This window comes from Crotalus tigris, unplaced genomic scaffold (assembly GCF_016545835.1).
Source record: "Crotalus tigris isolate CLP2741 ecotype Arizona unplaced genomic scaffold, ASM1654583v1 scf7180000018682.9941245338:1185362, whole genome shotgun sequence".
In the NCBI taxonomy this organism is placed as follows: Eukaryota; Metazoa; Chordata; class Lepidosauria; order Squamata; family Viperidae; genus Crotalus; species Crotalus tigris.
In genome coordinates, this window is record NW_024097143.1 from 828,674 (window position 1) to 844,243 (window position 15,570).

Genomic DNA, 15,570 nt, shown 5'->3' on the forward strand with positions numbered 1-15,570 from the left:
CAAAACAAGAATCAAACAGCTTTTTGGGAAAGAATACTCAGGACAAATTAAAACAATTTAAAAGAACAAGTAGGTCCCATTTTTCACCAGAGTTGACTGAAAGTGACTTTATCTCTTTTCTCATGTCAGAATGACTTCCTTTAACAAGGAATCATTTAAGAAACTCTTCATTTATAAGGGATCCCGTTAAGGAACAATTAACAGATACCCAAATCCAACCTCAGGCCACACTTAGCTACAACATATCCATGACTAATCTTACTTAGAAAAGGAAGTTGAAATGAAAACAGGAGCATCTGCAAGGGATGTCAAAAAGTCAAGATGGTGGCCACAACCATGGGATCAAAGTCCTATGCTTTTTTACATGGGTCAAAAACAGCACGCACATAAAAAAAGGGTGGGCTTTCAATTATACAGTCATGGCAGCCATCATAACTTTACCTCCTCCACACAGGTGTTCTGAAGGATGATCAGAGGCTGTGTAGCCTTGAAGAAAAGTGAAAAAGAAGTGGAAATCAGGAGGAGAAATAAAAGGCCTCTCTAGAAAATGAAGATCTGAAGAAGGTGAATAGATTTAAAAGATTTCCCTAAGAGTTGAAACAGTTGGATTTCCTTGATTTTCCCAGCTGAAAATTTCAAGGCCTTGTCCTTTCACTGAAGTTCTTTAAAATCTACATTGCAGGCATCCCACTGTGACTAGTCAGGAGTCGTCTGCCTTCAAAATCTTTCATGGATCTTGACAGGTCTTCCCTAGTCTCGGGCGTTTCACCTGAGTTGGGTCTGGCTCCAGAGTAGTATCTTCTGTAAAAATAAGGGGGGAGAGAGAGTTAAGCCCAACAGCAGGCATGGAAGGGCCTAGATTTGGAAATTCAGGCGTTGCTTCTCAAAACAGCAATTTGTGGCAAAATTAAACGGGGTCAAAGTACTAGATCACAAGAAAATCTCAGGGTTGTAGACTATGTGAAGTCAACAACGCATCCTGGAGGAAAGCAATGGCAAAGTATTTTTACAGTGTTGGCAAGAAAACAATTTGGATGTGTCTTACCATAACTAGGAGCTGAACTCAAGGCACATGTATTAGATCTCATTCTTTACTCCCTAGTCTAACTCATACTCCCTATCTCCACTCTTAGCTTTCTCGCACTTCTGCTCTTTTCCCAACCAAGTGAATCCACAAATGTTCAAGGGCTGACACAAGATAGTTTTTTTAGAAGATTGGTTGGCTGTATTTTAATGCAATAAGGTTTCCTTCTCCCAGAGCAAACTTCAGTATTTTGTGAGATTTGTAATCCTTCGGGGCAAATCCTTCAGGGTCTTCTCTGTAAGTAACCCTCAATGAGCAGTATAGTGAAATCAAATAAGATTTTAATAGGACATCAGCAGAATAAACCTGGACCACACATAACCCATAACTCAGCAGTTATGCATTGACTCCTGTTGTATTCCTTTCCCTGCTGGGAATCCTTTTTTAAAAGCTTTACCACCCCAAAATTGGATTCGGGTTTTTCCCTCACTCTCCACTTACAGATAATGGTCTTTTTCTGGCCACTCCCTTTTCAATAAATCCTTCCCCTTATCCTCTTCTTGAGGGGAAAAAAAAGAATTTAAACTTTCAGTAGCAGTCAGCACCTTCATTCAGTGCTTCGTCACTGGAGGTTTTCAAGAAGATGCTGGACCGCCACTTGTCAGAAATGGTTTAAAAAAACATAATGTCACTTTCTAAAAGTGTGTTAAAATAGCCTCAACTGCCTACAAGAAATATGGGCACTGCCACCTTATGGTCCATTTGATGTCTACAGACCCCAGATATTTACCATTTTGTTTCTTCAGTTGATATCCAGATGCAAGAATTTCTTGGAAAGGAAGAAGAAAAAAATGTATTTTTTAGATTTGTATCCTAAGGCAACACCGTATATACTTCCTCTGTTGTTTTGCCATAAAATTACCCCTCACAATAAGTTGGGCAGATAGTGAAAAAGCGACATTGACCCAAAACACTCAGGGACCTTCTGTTTTGAGTCCAGGATCTTCACTATCTCACACTGGCCACACCAGTGTGATACTAAAAGGAACTCCCCCGCTCGATATATGTGAGCTACATTCACTACCAACCCTATCAGATTGCCCCTCCCGCAACAGCTTAAAGTGTCCTTGTTAACAAAACATTCACAAAAAGCTGAATTGATCTCGAACGGCAACTCATTGAAGAATCAGACAGGGCCCAGTGGCCCAATAAACCACATTGTTTATATTTGCTGATCATATCTCAAAGATAATATAGCTGCCATGCTGACCTAATAGGACGGGATAAGTAATGAGGTCACCCAGAAAAAAACTATCAAACCTAATGAATGAAAAACATTTGCTGCCATGTTGTAACTGACAAACATAAAGGGAGCCAAAGGTGCATAAGGTATGTTCTGCTTTTGATCAGGGCTGCTCAGCAAATGGCTAATATACTGGAAGCTCAGCATATACTATAGTTGTTTGCATGCTTAATGAATTTATGTCACATCTTCATAGTGATTTGGTTGCTTTACGTGAGGCATGTTTTAGTCAATTAGCAGGCTTTTTTTCAATAAAGGAGAATATTTGAAGCTCAGGGTTAAAATGAGAGGTCCTTGGTACTTTCTGGGCTTGGTTGTTTTCTTGCAGATGTTTCACTACCCAAACTAGATAACATTATTAGCTTACTTTCTCCTTCCCCAACAAGCACAAGTTTCCCTCCATCAAAGGACCAAAAAAGTAAATGAATTATCCAGAATGGGACCAGTGGGAGAGGCTCTATGCCAGTGCTTCTCAACGTTTGTGTGACGGCGACCCCCGTCACACAAACGTTCTGCACATGCGCGGTGCCGCGCGCATGAGGGCGGCCCCCATGCGCGGCACGCATGCGTGGGGCCGCCCCATGCGCGGCGCGCACGCGTGACGTCCCCCATGCGCAGCGCGCACACGTGACGACCCCATGCGTCGTGCGCGTGCACGGCGCCGCCCCCATGCGCGACGCACATGCGCGGCAGCCCCCCCATGCACGACGCGCATGCGCGGCAGCCCCCCATGAGTGGCGCGCGTGCACGGCACACCCCATGCACGGTGCGCATGCACAGCACCACCCCCATGCGCGGCACGCGTGCACGGTGCCGCCCCCATGCGCGGCACGCATGCACGGCGCCGCGAAAAATGGCGGATCGCGGCCTTTGGCGACCCCCGAAAAATGGGCGATCAACCCCAAATGGTGTCGCAACCCATAGGTTGAGAACCGCTGCTCTATGCTCTTCCCTCAACATAGGGTCCTCCCCCTCCCATAGAAAGTCTCATCCCCAAACAAGAGGAAATGGACTGTTTTGAGACTATTCTTAATGAGGAAAGATACAAATTGGACAATAGCCTAGGGAGTATTTTGTAAACTATGGTTGACTTTCCAATTGTGGCATCGAGTTAAAGTATGACAAAGCCTTTCCGTTACCCTCAAATTGCTTCACAGCACCAGGCAGAAAAGCACTGAAGTCCTGCAGTCCCCAGATTTCATGTTTAGTCTCTGGTGGAAAGTCCGTTGGATTCTCAAATTTCTTCTTCTTCTGATACCTGCGGAGAAATAGACAGTAGTCAATTGTCCTTCCAGTCAGTAATTCCCAGAAGCTTTCTTAAAAAGTGAGGGACAAACTAGAGCTAGACTTAGATGACAGACTTTATTTTAGTATGTCTGATCCAGAAATTTCTCCAAAGAGACAGAAGAGAAATGTGTTTCTCTCTATACATTTCCTTGATGTATAGAAGAAATGAAGCAGGAAAAGAAGCCACAACTAGGAAAACCATACTGCGGTCAAATACAATTATTCCCAGATCCAGATCTTGTAATCCTAAATTCTGGTGGACTTTCATAGGTACATATGGGCCTTCATGAAAAGTGGCATCTTACAAGACCTGATAAATCAGGATGAGTCAACCTGACTTTTTTTCCTACATGTGATAAAAATGAAATACTGTAAGAATCAGTTGGGAACCAAAAATTCAATAATAGGATGCAGGAACCAGAAAAAAAGTGGCTACAAGTTTTAGGAAACCAAGTGCCATTCCAACTTTCAATATCCATCACAGTCATATGCAAAAATGGACCAAAATAAGACAGAAAATACAAGTGTCTATTCCACTTGTAACTATGGTATTGCTGTCTTTGCAAATGTTAATTGAGCACAATTATTCATGTAAACATGGAGATTTAAAGCACTAATATTCAGTCTGGTTTAATTAATCCTTTCTATGCCTATAAAATATGTTCTGTACCAAGATTTATGCCTATAAAATATGTTCTGTACCAAGTGATATGTAGATAAGATAATCTTTATTGTCATTTTTTTTACTGTGGGCACAATGGCACACATCAACAATGAAATTTAGTTGTCCGCTGTCAAAGTGAAACACATACATGTATCAAGGCTCCTATCCAATTCTGATGCATGCTTTTCTTTGAAAATAACATATCCTCTGTTTCAGCCAAGACATTTAACTCCATATCATTTTCATCCCCATCTCCAAGGCAAGCAAATTGGTTACAATTGCTTATAATTCCATTTAGGCGAATTGGTATATTAAAATGAAGTAGGTCATTTTTTGTATATCAGAAGACCAGGCAGCTTTCAATACATAGCTATCTGTGTCTGTCTGTCTAGTTGTCTGTCTATCTACGTTTCTACTTACCTATCCACATACAAAATAAATATTAACCTGGCCATTTCAAGAAGGTATCAACTTACCGGTCCAAGATGGTTTGGGCATCCTAAAATTTAAAAAAAAGAATAAACACTCAATACTTGCCCCGTCCAAAATCCTTCTAAAGAAGGGGGAAAAATGGCGGATCGCGTTGTTTGGCGACCCCCGTAAAATGGTCGTTCAACCCCAAATGGGGTTGCGACCCATAGGTTGAGAACCGCTGGGCTAGAGCAACCAGTATCTCTCACCATTAAGCATACAACTAGGACTGCTGTTCAGCAATATATTTTATTCAGCAATGCCCAGATTCCCCATCTAGATTCTAAAGGCATCCTTTAAAGTTTGGGCAGTAATACACTGAAACCCATCACACATATAGACTAGGAAAACTCAGTGCATTTTTGGAGAAACCAGATTTTGAAAGACAATATTCAAATTTTAAAAAGTAAAATAAAACACTATTGGGGAAAAATAGGCTAAACATATTCTGCAAATTGGGTTATAGTGACTGGGAACTAGAGAAAGGACTCAGTGATTCTGTCCTGTACCTGCAGACTAACATTGTAAATCACACTGAAACCTGAATATTTAAGTGATTAAGAAAGTAATACAGGTAGTCCTTGACTTACAACAATTCATTTAGTGACCATTAAAAGTTACAATGGCACAGAAAAAGTGACTTATGACCATTTTTCGCCCTTATGACCATTGCAGCATCCTTGTGGTCATGTGATCAAAATCTAGTGACTTGGCAACTGACATTTATCACAACTGCAGTGTCCCAGGGACATGTGATCACCTTTTACAACCTTCTGACAAGCAAAGTCAATGGGGAAGCCAGATTAATTTAATAACCATGTTATAAACTGCAGTGATTCACTTAACAAGAAAGGTCATAAAATGGGGCAAAATTCACTTAACTGTCTTGCTTAGCAACAGAAATTTTGGGCTCAATTGTGGTCGTAAGTACCCAAACAATTTAATGTTAGGAATGTTTTTAAACTTTTTCAGTGGACTAAATATAGAACTAAAAATGATTCCTAGGTATAGAATAAACATCTGGTTACAATATGTTTTCTTGCTTTTTAGCACCTTCCCTGGACATGCAATTGATTGTACAGGTCTGCATAGAGTCTTCTCTTTCAGACATGTTTCTTATCAATGCTTCTTGGAAAAATGAATCAAGCCATTGGCCCATCTAGTTTATTACTAATTTAACACTGGAAGCAACTGTCCAGATCTTATTCACAGGTGCAAAAGACTAGACTTAGGTCTCTCGTTTAGAGAGTAAGACTCTACCTAAAGTGAAGACTCTAGCTACAAAACAATGAAGGTATGCTAAACATGCTGGCTGAAGACTCTGTATATAGTATCTTTGTTGGTATCTTTGCTTCATATCCTGCCTTTCTTGTGCACTCATCTCACTTGGGCTACCATTTTGTAAAAGTACACAAAACAAATTCTTAAAATTCTGGATGTGCTTACCAAGATGCCTGAATGAATGAGCCCCCATACCCAAAATTTCTTTTTTTAAGCAAGGTCTTTCAATGTTGACATATTCTAGCATGAAAGCCACTTCTCCCAGCCCAGTAACAACAGCAACAACATTTAACTAGCATCTCTTTCACTCCACAATCAAGGGAACAAAAGCAGGATGAAAAATGAGTCCCAGAGCTCCATCTACTATTGACCTAAATTTCTTACCTCCAGGAATTCCAACACTGGCTGATCACGTTTCTCAACTAAATCCCGGATGATGTCATCAAGAACAAACAGTTCCTTGGAAATTACAGCCGTCTGTTCATTTGTTTTCAACATGATCTCCATCTTTACCTCTTCAGTTTTAGTAAGCCACAGGCAGCTTTGTTCTGCTACAAGCTGATGTAGATGATTAAACCCTTCTCTCACTTTCTGTCTCTCTGCTTCTACTAGTTGCTGCAGTAAAAAGGAAAATTTGGAAGGGGAAGAGAGCATATCTATTAATTCTTAGGAATCATGGATGACACCTCCAGCAGAAGAACCATCATTGGGCTGGACTCATACAATGTTCTAACCAGACAGTCCAGTTTGATAACATTCAGCTCCTGCGTCCATTTAACATGCTAATTTGATCACACAGGATACTGAGGAATCAAAACCCACTTACTTTTATTTTAGCTTGTGGTTGTTAATTGCGAAGTCATGTCTGACCCATCGCGACCCCATATTAAAGGTCACAGTACAAGGAACTACTAGATTGGGAATAGTCTGCTTTTACCATTAAAGATGAGACTGAAACAGCATATTCTCGATTCTTATATTTAATAATTAGACCTGGGTTCAATGATTTGCAGTTCTATTCATTCCAGTCAATATAGTGAGAGAGCTATTGCTGTTATAAAAACAGTTATAAAAAGAATATCATGGAGGCCTTGATGTTCTATGAACTCAGTTGTTGGTTTGCAGACGTTTTATTGCCCAACTAACATCAGTAACATAGTTTTCTGGAACTGTTGATGTTACCTAGTAAAGTATAAAATGTCTGCAAGCAAACAACCAATCTCAGAGAACACAAAGGACTCCACGGTTCAATCCTGAGCTACATACATATCTTTCTACAGTATTGGAAATAGGATATCATGATTATTCAGTTTCTCAGTAGTAGCAATACCTACAATCAGATCTTGACTTTGTTTTTCTGTATCTGAGAGATGCTCCATAATCACTTTTTTCTCCTTCCTTAGACTCTCAATACAGCTTAAAAATTTATCCTGAAAGAGAAACAAACAAATGGAAGCAAATACAAGAAGTAGCATCCAAGTAGACAGCTGGCTGATGAGTTGTAAAGCAGTATGGGCATTCTTTCTAAATGCTTTCTTTGTTTCTTATTCCATATCCAAATTTTATACTCAACCTCCTGAAGATTCTCAGGAGATTCTGCCCTCTTTGGCCACCCCATCATCTGTTAATTATATTATTATGAAACCAACATATATTTTTCAACCCCACGCGAGCGCCCTACCTTGTACTCTTCAGCAGCTTGTGCCACAGAGATAACATCGTGAGTCTGGTGCTTCTGGGATCCATCACAAAGTAAGCAGACGGGGACAAGATCATCTTTGCAGAAAGACAAGGTTGCCGTTTCATGTCCCTTACAGGTTTTGCTTGTTCTTGCCATCTGCTTTGCCTGATCACTCAGCTGCCTGATTAAGTGGACGACGTTAGCCAGCTGCCCATTTGGCTTAAAATTCAACCGAGGAACTGCTACTTTACACCGAGGGCAAGCAGTCTCATCAGAAATCTGCCCCCAGGACTTCACAATGCAGGCATGGCAGAAGTTGTGCCCGCAGTCAAGAGTCACAGGTTCTATAAGATACTCCAAACACACAAAGCAAGTTATTTCTGACTGTAGCTTCATCCTAATGTTCCCAATAGCCATGCTGTCTGAAATCACAACAAGCAAAGTTGAGTGTGAGGTCTTTGTTCCCACAAGAGCCTGGGCAGTTTTAGCAAGCACAGCTGCAGCAGTTCCACCAGAAAGCAAGCTGGATGAGGAAAAAGAAGAAAGAAAATAGCAATGGGGTGGGGGAGAGCGAGTTCCATCTTCGGCGCCCTCCTTCCAAAATCTCCTAAGTATCTATCTATCAGTCAATCACAATAGAAGGGACCTTGGAAGTCTTCTAGTCCAACCCCCTGCTCAAGCAGGAGAACCTATGCCATTTCAGATAAGTGACTGTCTAGTCTCTTAAAAACTTCCAGTGATGAAGTACCCACAACTTCCACTGCTTAATTGTCCTCACTGTTAGGAAGCTTCTCCTTAATTTCAGGGAAAAAGGGGGGAGGGGAGGAAAGAATATGCCTTAGCTTCCTACATTGCTAGTGTCAGAACCAAGCAGAAAAATGTATGCCATCTAGAGTGTAAATATATGCTTCAAAATGCAGTATAGTGGTTAAGATATCACACTGGCACTAAAGAGACCAGTGTTCACAGACACAAACAGGCAAAACCTCAGAATATAAACCCACAGCAAACAGCACCCCTTACTAGCACTGCTGAATTACCTAATTAGGGTAATGAAATGTCTGCAAGAAACAAGCAAGCTCAGAGCACCTCATTTCAACCCTGAGCTACAAATATTCTTCACTGAGACCAGTGTTTACCTAACTGAGGGGTATGGGGCCAATTGGTCTCTAGCCCAACCTACCTAACAAGATGGTTGTGAAGAATAAAGATAAGGGAAAGTAGTCTGTAAACTGCACTGAACTCCTGAATGAAAATAGGGTAGACAGAGAGACGACAGAAAAATGTCCCCCACCTGTGCTGGCCAGGGATAATGGGGACTCTAGTAAAACAAAATTGGAGCATACCCAGTTATGGAAGATGGTTGGAGCATAATCTAGTTTTGCATAAAAGGTCATACAAATACTAGTACTTCTAGATACCATCCTACTAAAGACTTATCCCCAAAAAAAACTACACCGAGGGCACACACAACCAACTGCTAGGCAACTCTTTTAAAAAAACAACTAGAGCGCCGCCGCGTTTAGCATCTCCAAGGAGTTGTAAGAGAGGATTCTCCACGTCTTGATAAAACCACGGAACTACAATTCCCGAACGGCCGCGCTCACCAGTTTCCACACGCTTCTGTCTCGGGGATTCTGTAAGGATGTCAAGGAGAACCAGCTGCCAATTATTTTGTCCTCTTTTCTTCCAATAGGAAAAGAGCTCCGCCCCGTTCACCAGTTTCTTTTTTTTTTTCCCTCGCTAGGTGTTTCAGCAATTGTAATTGGTCAAGATAGGTGGCGCTGCATCCAATGGAATCTTTCGTTTCCTTTCATTCCATAATAGTGATTGGCCAGGGAGCCTTTAGACCGGCGTTTCATGGGATCCTGGCCTTCTGCTGCTTTCGTTTTGTAAAATCCCGCCTATTCGGATAGCGCCCCGGATTCTGCATTAAAGGAAAGTTATCAGCTGGCATCTTGGCGGGTAGAGCCCCATTTCTGAGCTACAGAAGAAATTAAAAAAGAGACGTGATCGCTATGGGTTGAAAGATGCTGAGTAATTTTTGCGAACGCTTGCAAGCCGCTACTGATCCGAAGACGCTTCACAAATATTCCCTTTTCCTAAAAACATCTTTCCACAGAGACGGAAACACGCTTCAAGTCACTGTCCAAGCTTCGCAAAATTCTCTGTAAATTAGACAAGTCTAGTACAGACGTTACCTTTGTCTTCCCCACCCCGATGCCCTGAAGAGGATTGTTTCCGTGGAAGTCTTTTGTATAATCCTCCAGCCTCGTTTACAGAATGTAGGAAATGGAGCATATAACTGTATTTAGGGATGGTACGGGTTCCCTCAGATGCAATGTAAAAAATTAAGAAATGAAACAGAAATAAAGATAATATTTCCATTAGATCAAATTCAACTGTTTGAAATTCGTTAAAGATACAAAACTGCTTCACAATTGTATTCTTTCAGATTTTTTTTTAATTTGCTAATCTAGCCCCAAATGGTCTTTATAATCCCCCTATCCATATGTTAACTAGGTCTGACCCTGATTAGCTATTGAGGATCAGCCCAGATTGATTAGAAGCAATACAAGCACAATTCAGTCCAAAATTTCTATTAAGTGAGACATTTGAGTTTTGCTGCATTTTATGACCTTTTTTGCCACAGTTGTTAAGTGAATCACTGTAGTTGATAAGTTAGTAACACAGTTGTTAAGTGAATCTGGCTTCCCTATTGATTTTGCTTGTCAAAAGATGGTAAAAGGAGGTCACATGACCTTGGAACACAGCAAGTCATAAGTATGAACCAGTTGCCAAGCATCTGAATTTTGATCACATGACCATGGGGATGCTATAAAGGTCATAAGTGTGAAAAATAGCCATAAGTTACTTTTTTCAATGCTGTTGTAACTTTGAACAGTCATTAAATGAACTGTTGTAAGTCAAGGACTACCTGTATCTGCTATGTTGCTCAAAAGATTCTATAAAGCATGAAAAATACTACCCTATGAATGGATAACTCTGCCCACTCCAAACTCTGCCTTCCAACAGTCCCCCTGAAGAAGATTGGAGTCAAGCATGGGAGAAGTGAACAACCAATAGCCAGGAAAGAAGTAGCAAATTACTTTCGCCCTCACATATAGCAAGGTAGCAAAAAAGAAAAGGCAAGGAGGTGATGCTTAAACGGAACTTCTTTAAAAATGAAGAGATGCTTATGTGCATTTAGTGGCTAAAATGTTTGAAAACTAGAAGAACTGCAAAAACAATGGGGAAAATACCCTTTATTAAAAACCACATATTAAATTGTAAAAACAACAACTGGTTTTCACCTTTATTACACAAAAGAATGGTGTTTTTAAATGTGAATGTTAAAACAAAAACAAAAAAAACCCCAAAGTGTTTCTATGTTCAAAACAACATCCCCCGAAATGATTGTCTTCAGCACTATTTCTCCCTATTAAGAGCCACTCTGCTTACTAAAACACTAATTGGAATTATCCATTAAGCATTAAAATAATAAAATAGCTGAGAAGGTCTTCCTCAGCATAGCACCCTCCAGCACTACCTGGGAATTTTGATCTCTCCAAATCTGGTGGACTTTACATCAGGTATGGCTCCATTAAATACTACATAGCAACTTTGTAAGGATCATCCTACATATCATATCAATTTGCCTAAAATTCACTCATCCCAAATGTTCGGTGCCGAGAATGGGATGGAGAGGAAGAACAGGGAAACTGATACCAAGAAAGAGGCCCCAGTGATCTAGAAACAGAAGGATTTGGTGGTGGACTTTCTGCCTTAGGGACAAATTGAGAGACGGGTTTTCCTCTGAAGCCAAAAGAAAGGGCAAATGGGTTCTCCAGAAAAAGAAGTTCCTGCAAAGGTATGGAGCAAGTCTCCTCTCTCAGCATCACAAAAAGTCACCCGGCGTCCAGGGTAGTTCAGAAAGACTCGAATCCTCTTGATCTCCCAGTTTATTTGCTCAGGAGAAAAATGGGGGGGGCTCATGTACGTATACAAGTTCCCCCACTTTGTCAGTGCCCAGAACCCTTCCATATTAATAAAGTTCTCGACACCTTTTCTTTTCAATGAAATTCTGGCAACTCCAACACCCCAGTCGCCCTCATTTTCCACAACAACATCCCAATAATGCCTGCCACTGAGGAACATCTCGCGTCCCAACACACACATCATGTGGTCGAATCTCTTGTCGTCCATGATGAGGTTTTGACTACTATTTCCCAGCCAGACGCTTTTAAGATCTTCTGAGAGAATGAGCTTGGGATGAGCTGTGTCAGGATCCAGAGTCACATTTGCTGAGAAGAAACACAATTACAGTAAGTCATCCCTAAGATAGAAGCTGTTCATCAAAAACTCAAACGTTAATAAAGAGTGCTATCTGATATGCCTTTTGCTATACCATGGGATTTATTCTTAACAGTGAAGATGCAGAAATGAAAAAAGTAAGATTTGTATCTCCTAGACCACACACAGCTTTCAAAAAGGTATGCCATTTTAGACCACCAGCAAAAGTACTTTGTCCCATACTGTCAACGGTGATTGATGATAGGAATTGTAGGTAAGAATTAAGAGAAACCAGGTTGGAAAAGACTTTGCTAAATTGGGGGGTACAGGAGGAGTTGCAACCACGAGGCTATTGGATTGGTCACTCTCCAAAGAAATTTTGGCTTTCAGCAACATCCCCCAGTTCACCATCCAACGACCCTGTAATCTGACATGCTTGACAATCAAAAGGAGGACATTAAAACAGTAAATCCTCCTGTATCAAATATCAATATAGGCAGAAATCACAGAACTACGTAGCATTGCTATAAATATTTTCTTCCAATTTAAAGGCATTGAAATGAACTCTAATAGAAAAGGTTCATTGTTGTTTTGGGCGAGGAACCCAGGATGGGATAGATGCTGAAGCCCCACATAAAATATAAGCAAAGAAGTTTGTCATGTTTTAGCCACCCCTTCAGTCCCAGAGATTTACCTTTCTGAATCAGATATGCAGATGCCAGAGTGTCTAAGGTAGTAGAGAAACAGATTAAGTAACCCATCACAACACTTCTTCAAACAAAATATAATTTGCTGACAAAGTATCATGGACACTTCCTTTCAAGATCATCTAACTCAGTGTTTCCCAAACTTGACAATTTTAAGGCATGTGGACTTCAACTCCCAGAATTCCACAGCCAGCGTTGCTGGCTGTGGAATTCTGGGAGTTGAAGTCCACATGCCTTAAAATTGTCAAGTTTGGGAAACACTGATCTAGCTTAATAAAAGTTGAGCAGATTCTGAATGTTAAATAATGCTTCCAAGCCTTCCAAACGATTTATAAAAATTAGAAGAGTCATGTATCCTACAAGTTGCTGACCTTTGGCACACATAGAGGCAAAGCACTATTAGATTTTTAGATCACAGACTAAATCATAATGCTGGTTCTGGCTCAGGGTGTTGTGTGAACAAAATTATACTTTAATCAAGACCCATAGTTAAACAACATGGTGTTACATGATACTTGAATCCAGTCTTTGCCTTCTCTAAATACGAAATGTTTTCATATTTCATATTCCTGATTATGGGTATGCAAACAAAGTTCTGATGTCCAGTTACATACATAACGCTTTGAAATTTGTCAGCAGAATTTGAAATTGCCTGCAGACTTAGTTTCAGATGCAAAACATTTTCACATTATGTAACTCAATTATTAAGCAACTAAGTTACCTTCCTCTTGAAAGTTTCAGGAAAAGAAGTCCTTCCCAATAATTCCTGGAGATACCAAGAATTGAATCCAGATTTTTTTTTTTCCATACAAAGCAAACACTCTATTTTAATTGTTTTTGTTTAATGTCAGTGGGTCTCTTAAAGGCATTATGTGGATCTCAGTCTGAAAAAATCCTTGCTACCTCTCCAGCCTTCCCCCAAGACCACTCATTCCAATCTTATTTCCACTTAATAACTTTGATAGCAGAGTTCTGAAACGAAAGCTGATTTAAGCCATTGTGACTGATTCAACTTCCTCAGATAATTAAAACTTTCTTCTCAAGTAACCTTTACATTCCTTACTGATCAGGCCTTTCTAGTTTTTCAATGGCCCCAGTATTTGCCTACACCAACTTCTTACTCAATATCTCTCCATCACCAATTTTTGTGTTTTGTTTCAGTCCTTTACTTACTTTTGAATTGTTTCATGGTAGTTCCTAGAAAGGCACTGAAGTCAAATAAATCCCAGACTTCCAGTTTCATCCATGGAGGAAGCGTTACTGGATTCATAATTGCATTCTTGCACCTAAGAAGAAATAAACCAATGGGTCATCTTTGGAGGAATGGAAAAATCTGAGACAAGATCTATTTTTATAGTGTTGAACATCCTCAGATCCAAAACTGCCCAGTAGACCCACATGAAAAATGAACATTGTTCTCTGCTCTATGGTAGATGAAAAGAGGGAAGTGAATAGGTTGCAGTTGAAATTATAGGCAATCAAAAATATATTTTAGAAGAGCCAGCCCCAAAACTATGGTTCCCAGAGTCTTTCCTGAAGTGTGGGGACTACAATTATCAATTGGTTGATGAGAATGTTAGGGCCTTTTAAAACCACCCAGCCTTAAATATGAGCCAAAAAAGGGTATTTAAGGAGTAAATACTCTACAAGGCATCCATATTAACTCTTCAACTATCCTTCTTCCAATCACTCCAGTGAAGTCATATCAACCAGGTAAGATATGAAGACAAAATGTGATCTCAGACTCTAAAGATATGCTCATCCCTGCCCCAAATTCTGATCCATGATCCCACATTTGGGTGAAGAGCTCCAGCTGACTACTCTTTTTCCTTTGAGAAATCACAAGAGGCTTGGTAGTCTACATAATAAGCCTATTTTATTTATGGAATTTGCATTCCACCATTCCGCCAAAGAATGGTGATCTAGGATGAAGCAGATTAAAGTATTAATACCACTCTACAATGCCTTGATAAGGCCACACTTGGAATACTGCATCCAGTTTTGGTCACCACAATGTAAAAAAGATGTTGAGACTCTAGAAAGAGTACAGAGAAGAGCAACAAAGATGATTAGGGGACTGGAGGCTAAAACATATAAGGAACGGTTGCTAGAATTGGGTATGTCTAGTTTAACGAAGAGAAGGACAAGGGGGGACATGATAGCAGTATTCCAATATCTCAAGGGCTGCCATAAAGAAGAGGGAATCAAGCTATTTTCCAAAGCACCTGAAGGCAGGACAAGAAGCAATGGATGGAAACCAATCAAGGACAGAAGCAACCTAGAACTAAGGAGAAACTTCCTGACAGTTAGAACAATTAACCAGTGGAACAACCTGCCTCTAGAAGCGGTGAATGCTCCAACACTGGAAGTTTTTAAGAAGAGACTGGACAGCCATTTGTCTGAAATGGTGTAGGGTTTCCTGCCTGAGCAGGGGGTTGGACTAGATGACCTCCAAGGTCCTTTCCAACTTTACTACTATTACTAAGATAAGCGGGACCAGGAGAAAGTCTAGTAATCCTAGGCAAAAACAAAAAAGCAGGAAAACTAGAAGGAAGAAAACTAGTATGAAGAATACTCAGGAAATCCAAAGTCCCTCAAGATTTTATATTTAACCAGAACCACATGCAAGGTGAACCCCAATGCATATCTTTTAGCTATCTAGTATAATGATAATTTTTGTTGACTTCTCTTAAGATCATCACTGAATATTGCTAACTTAACTCTATTAAAGTAACTGGGCTTGAATAATGCAATACAATTTGTATTATCTAAACAAACTATGATGCAAATATTTTACAGTGATAATCAAATACACTTGTTTTTATTTTTGACATGTCAAAACAAAAGAATCACGGAATC

General features: G+C 40.2%; 1 protein-coding gene across 1 annotated transcript in view; it reads right to left on the minus strand.

Annotated features, from left to right (window-relative positions):
* The window catches only part of LOC120313438, a 40,435-nt gene that overhangs the window by 14,964 nt on the left and 9,901 nt on the right, over positions 1–15,570 (minus strand). Inside the window, 7 exon segments of the mRNA XM_039355352.1 lie at positions 442–486; positions 2,367–2,379; positions 3,409–3,585; positions 4,755–4,777; positions 6,415–6,645; positions 7,365–7,460; positions 7,712–8,305. Coding sequence (XP_039211286.1) covers positions 442–486; positions 2,367–2,379; positions 3,409–3,585; positions 4,755–4,777; positions 6,415–6,645; positions 7,365–7,460; positions 7,712–8,305 — 1,179 coding nt within the window.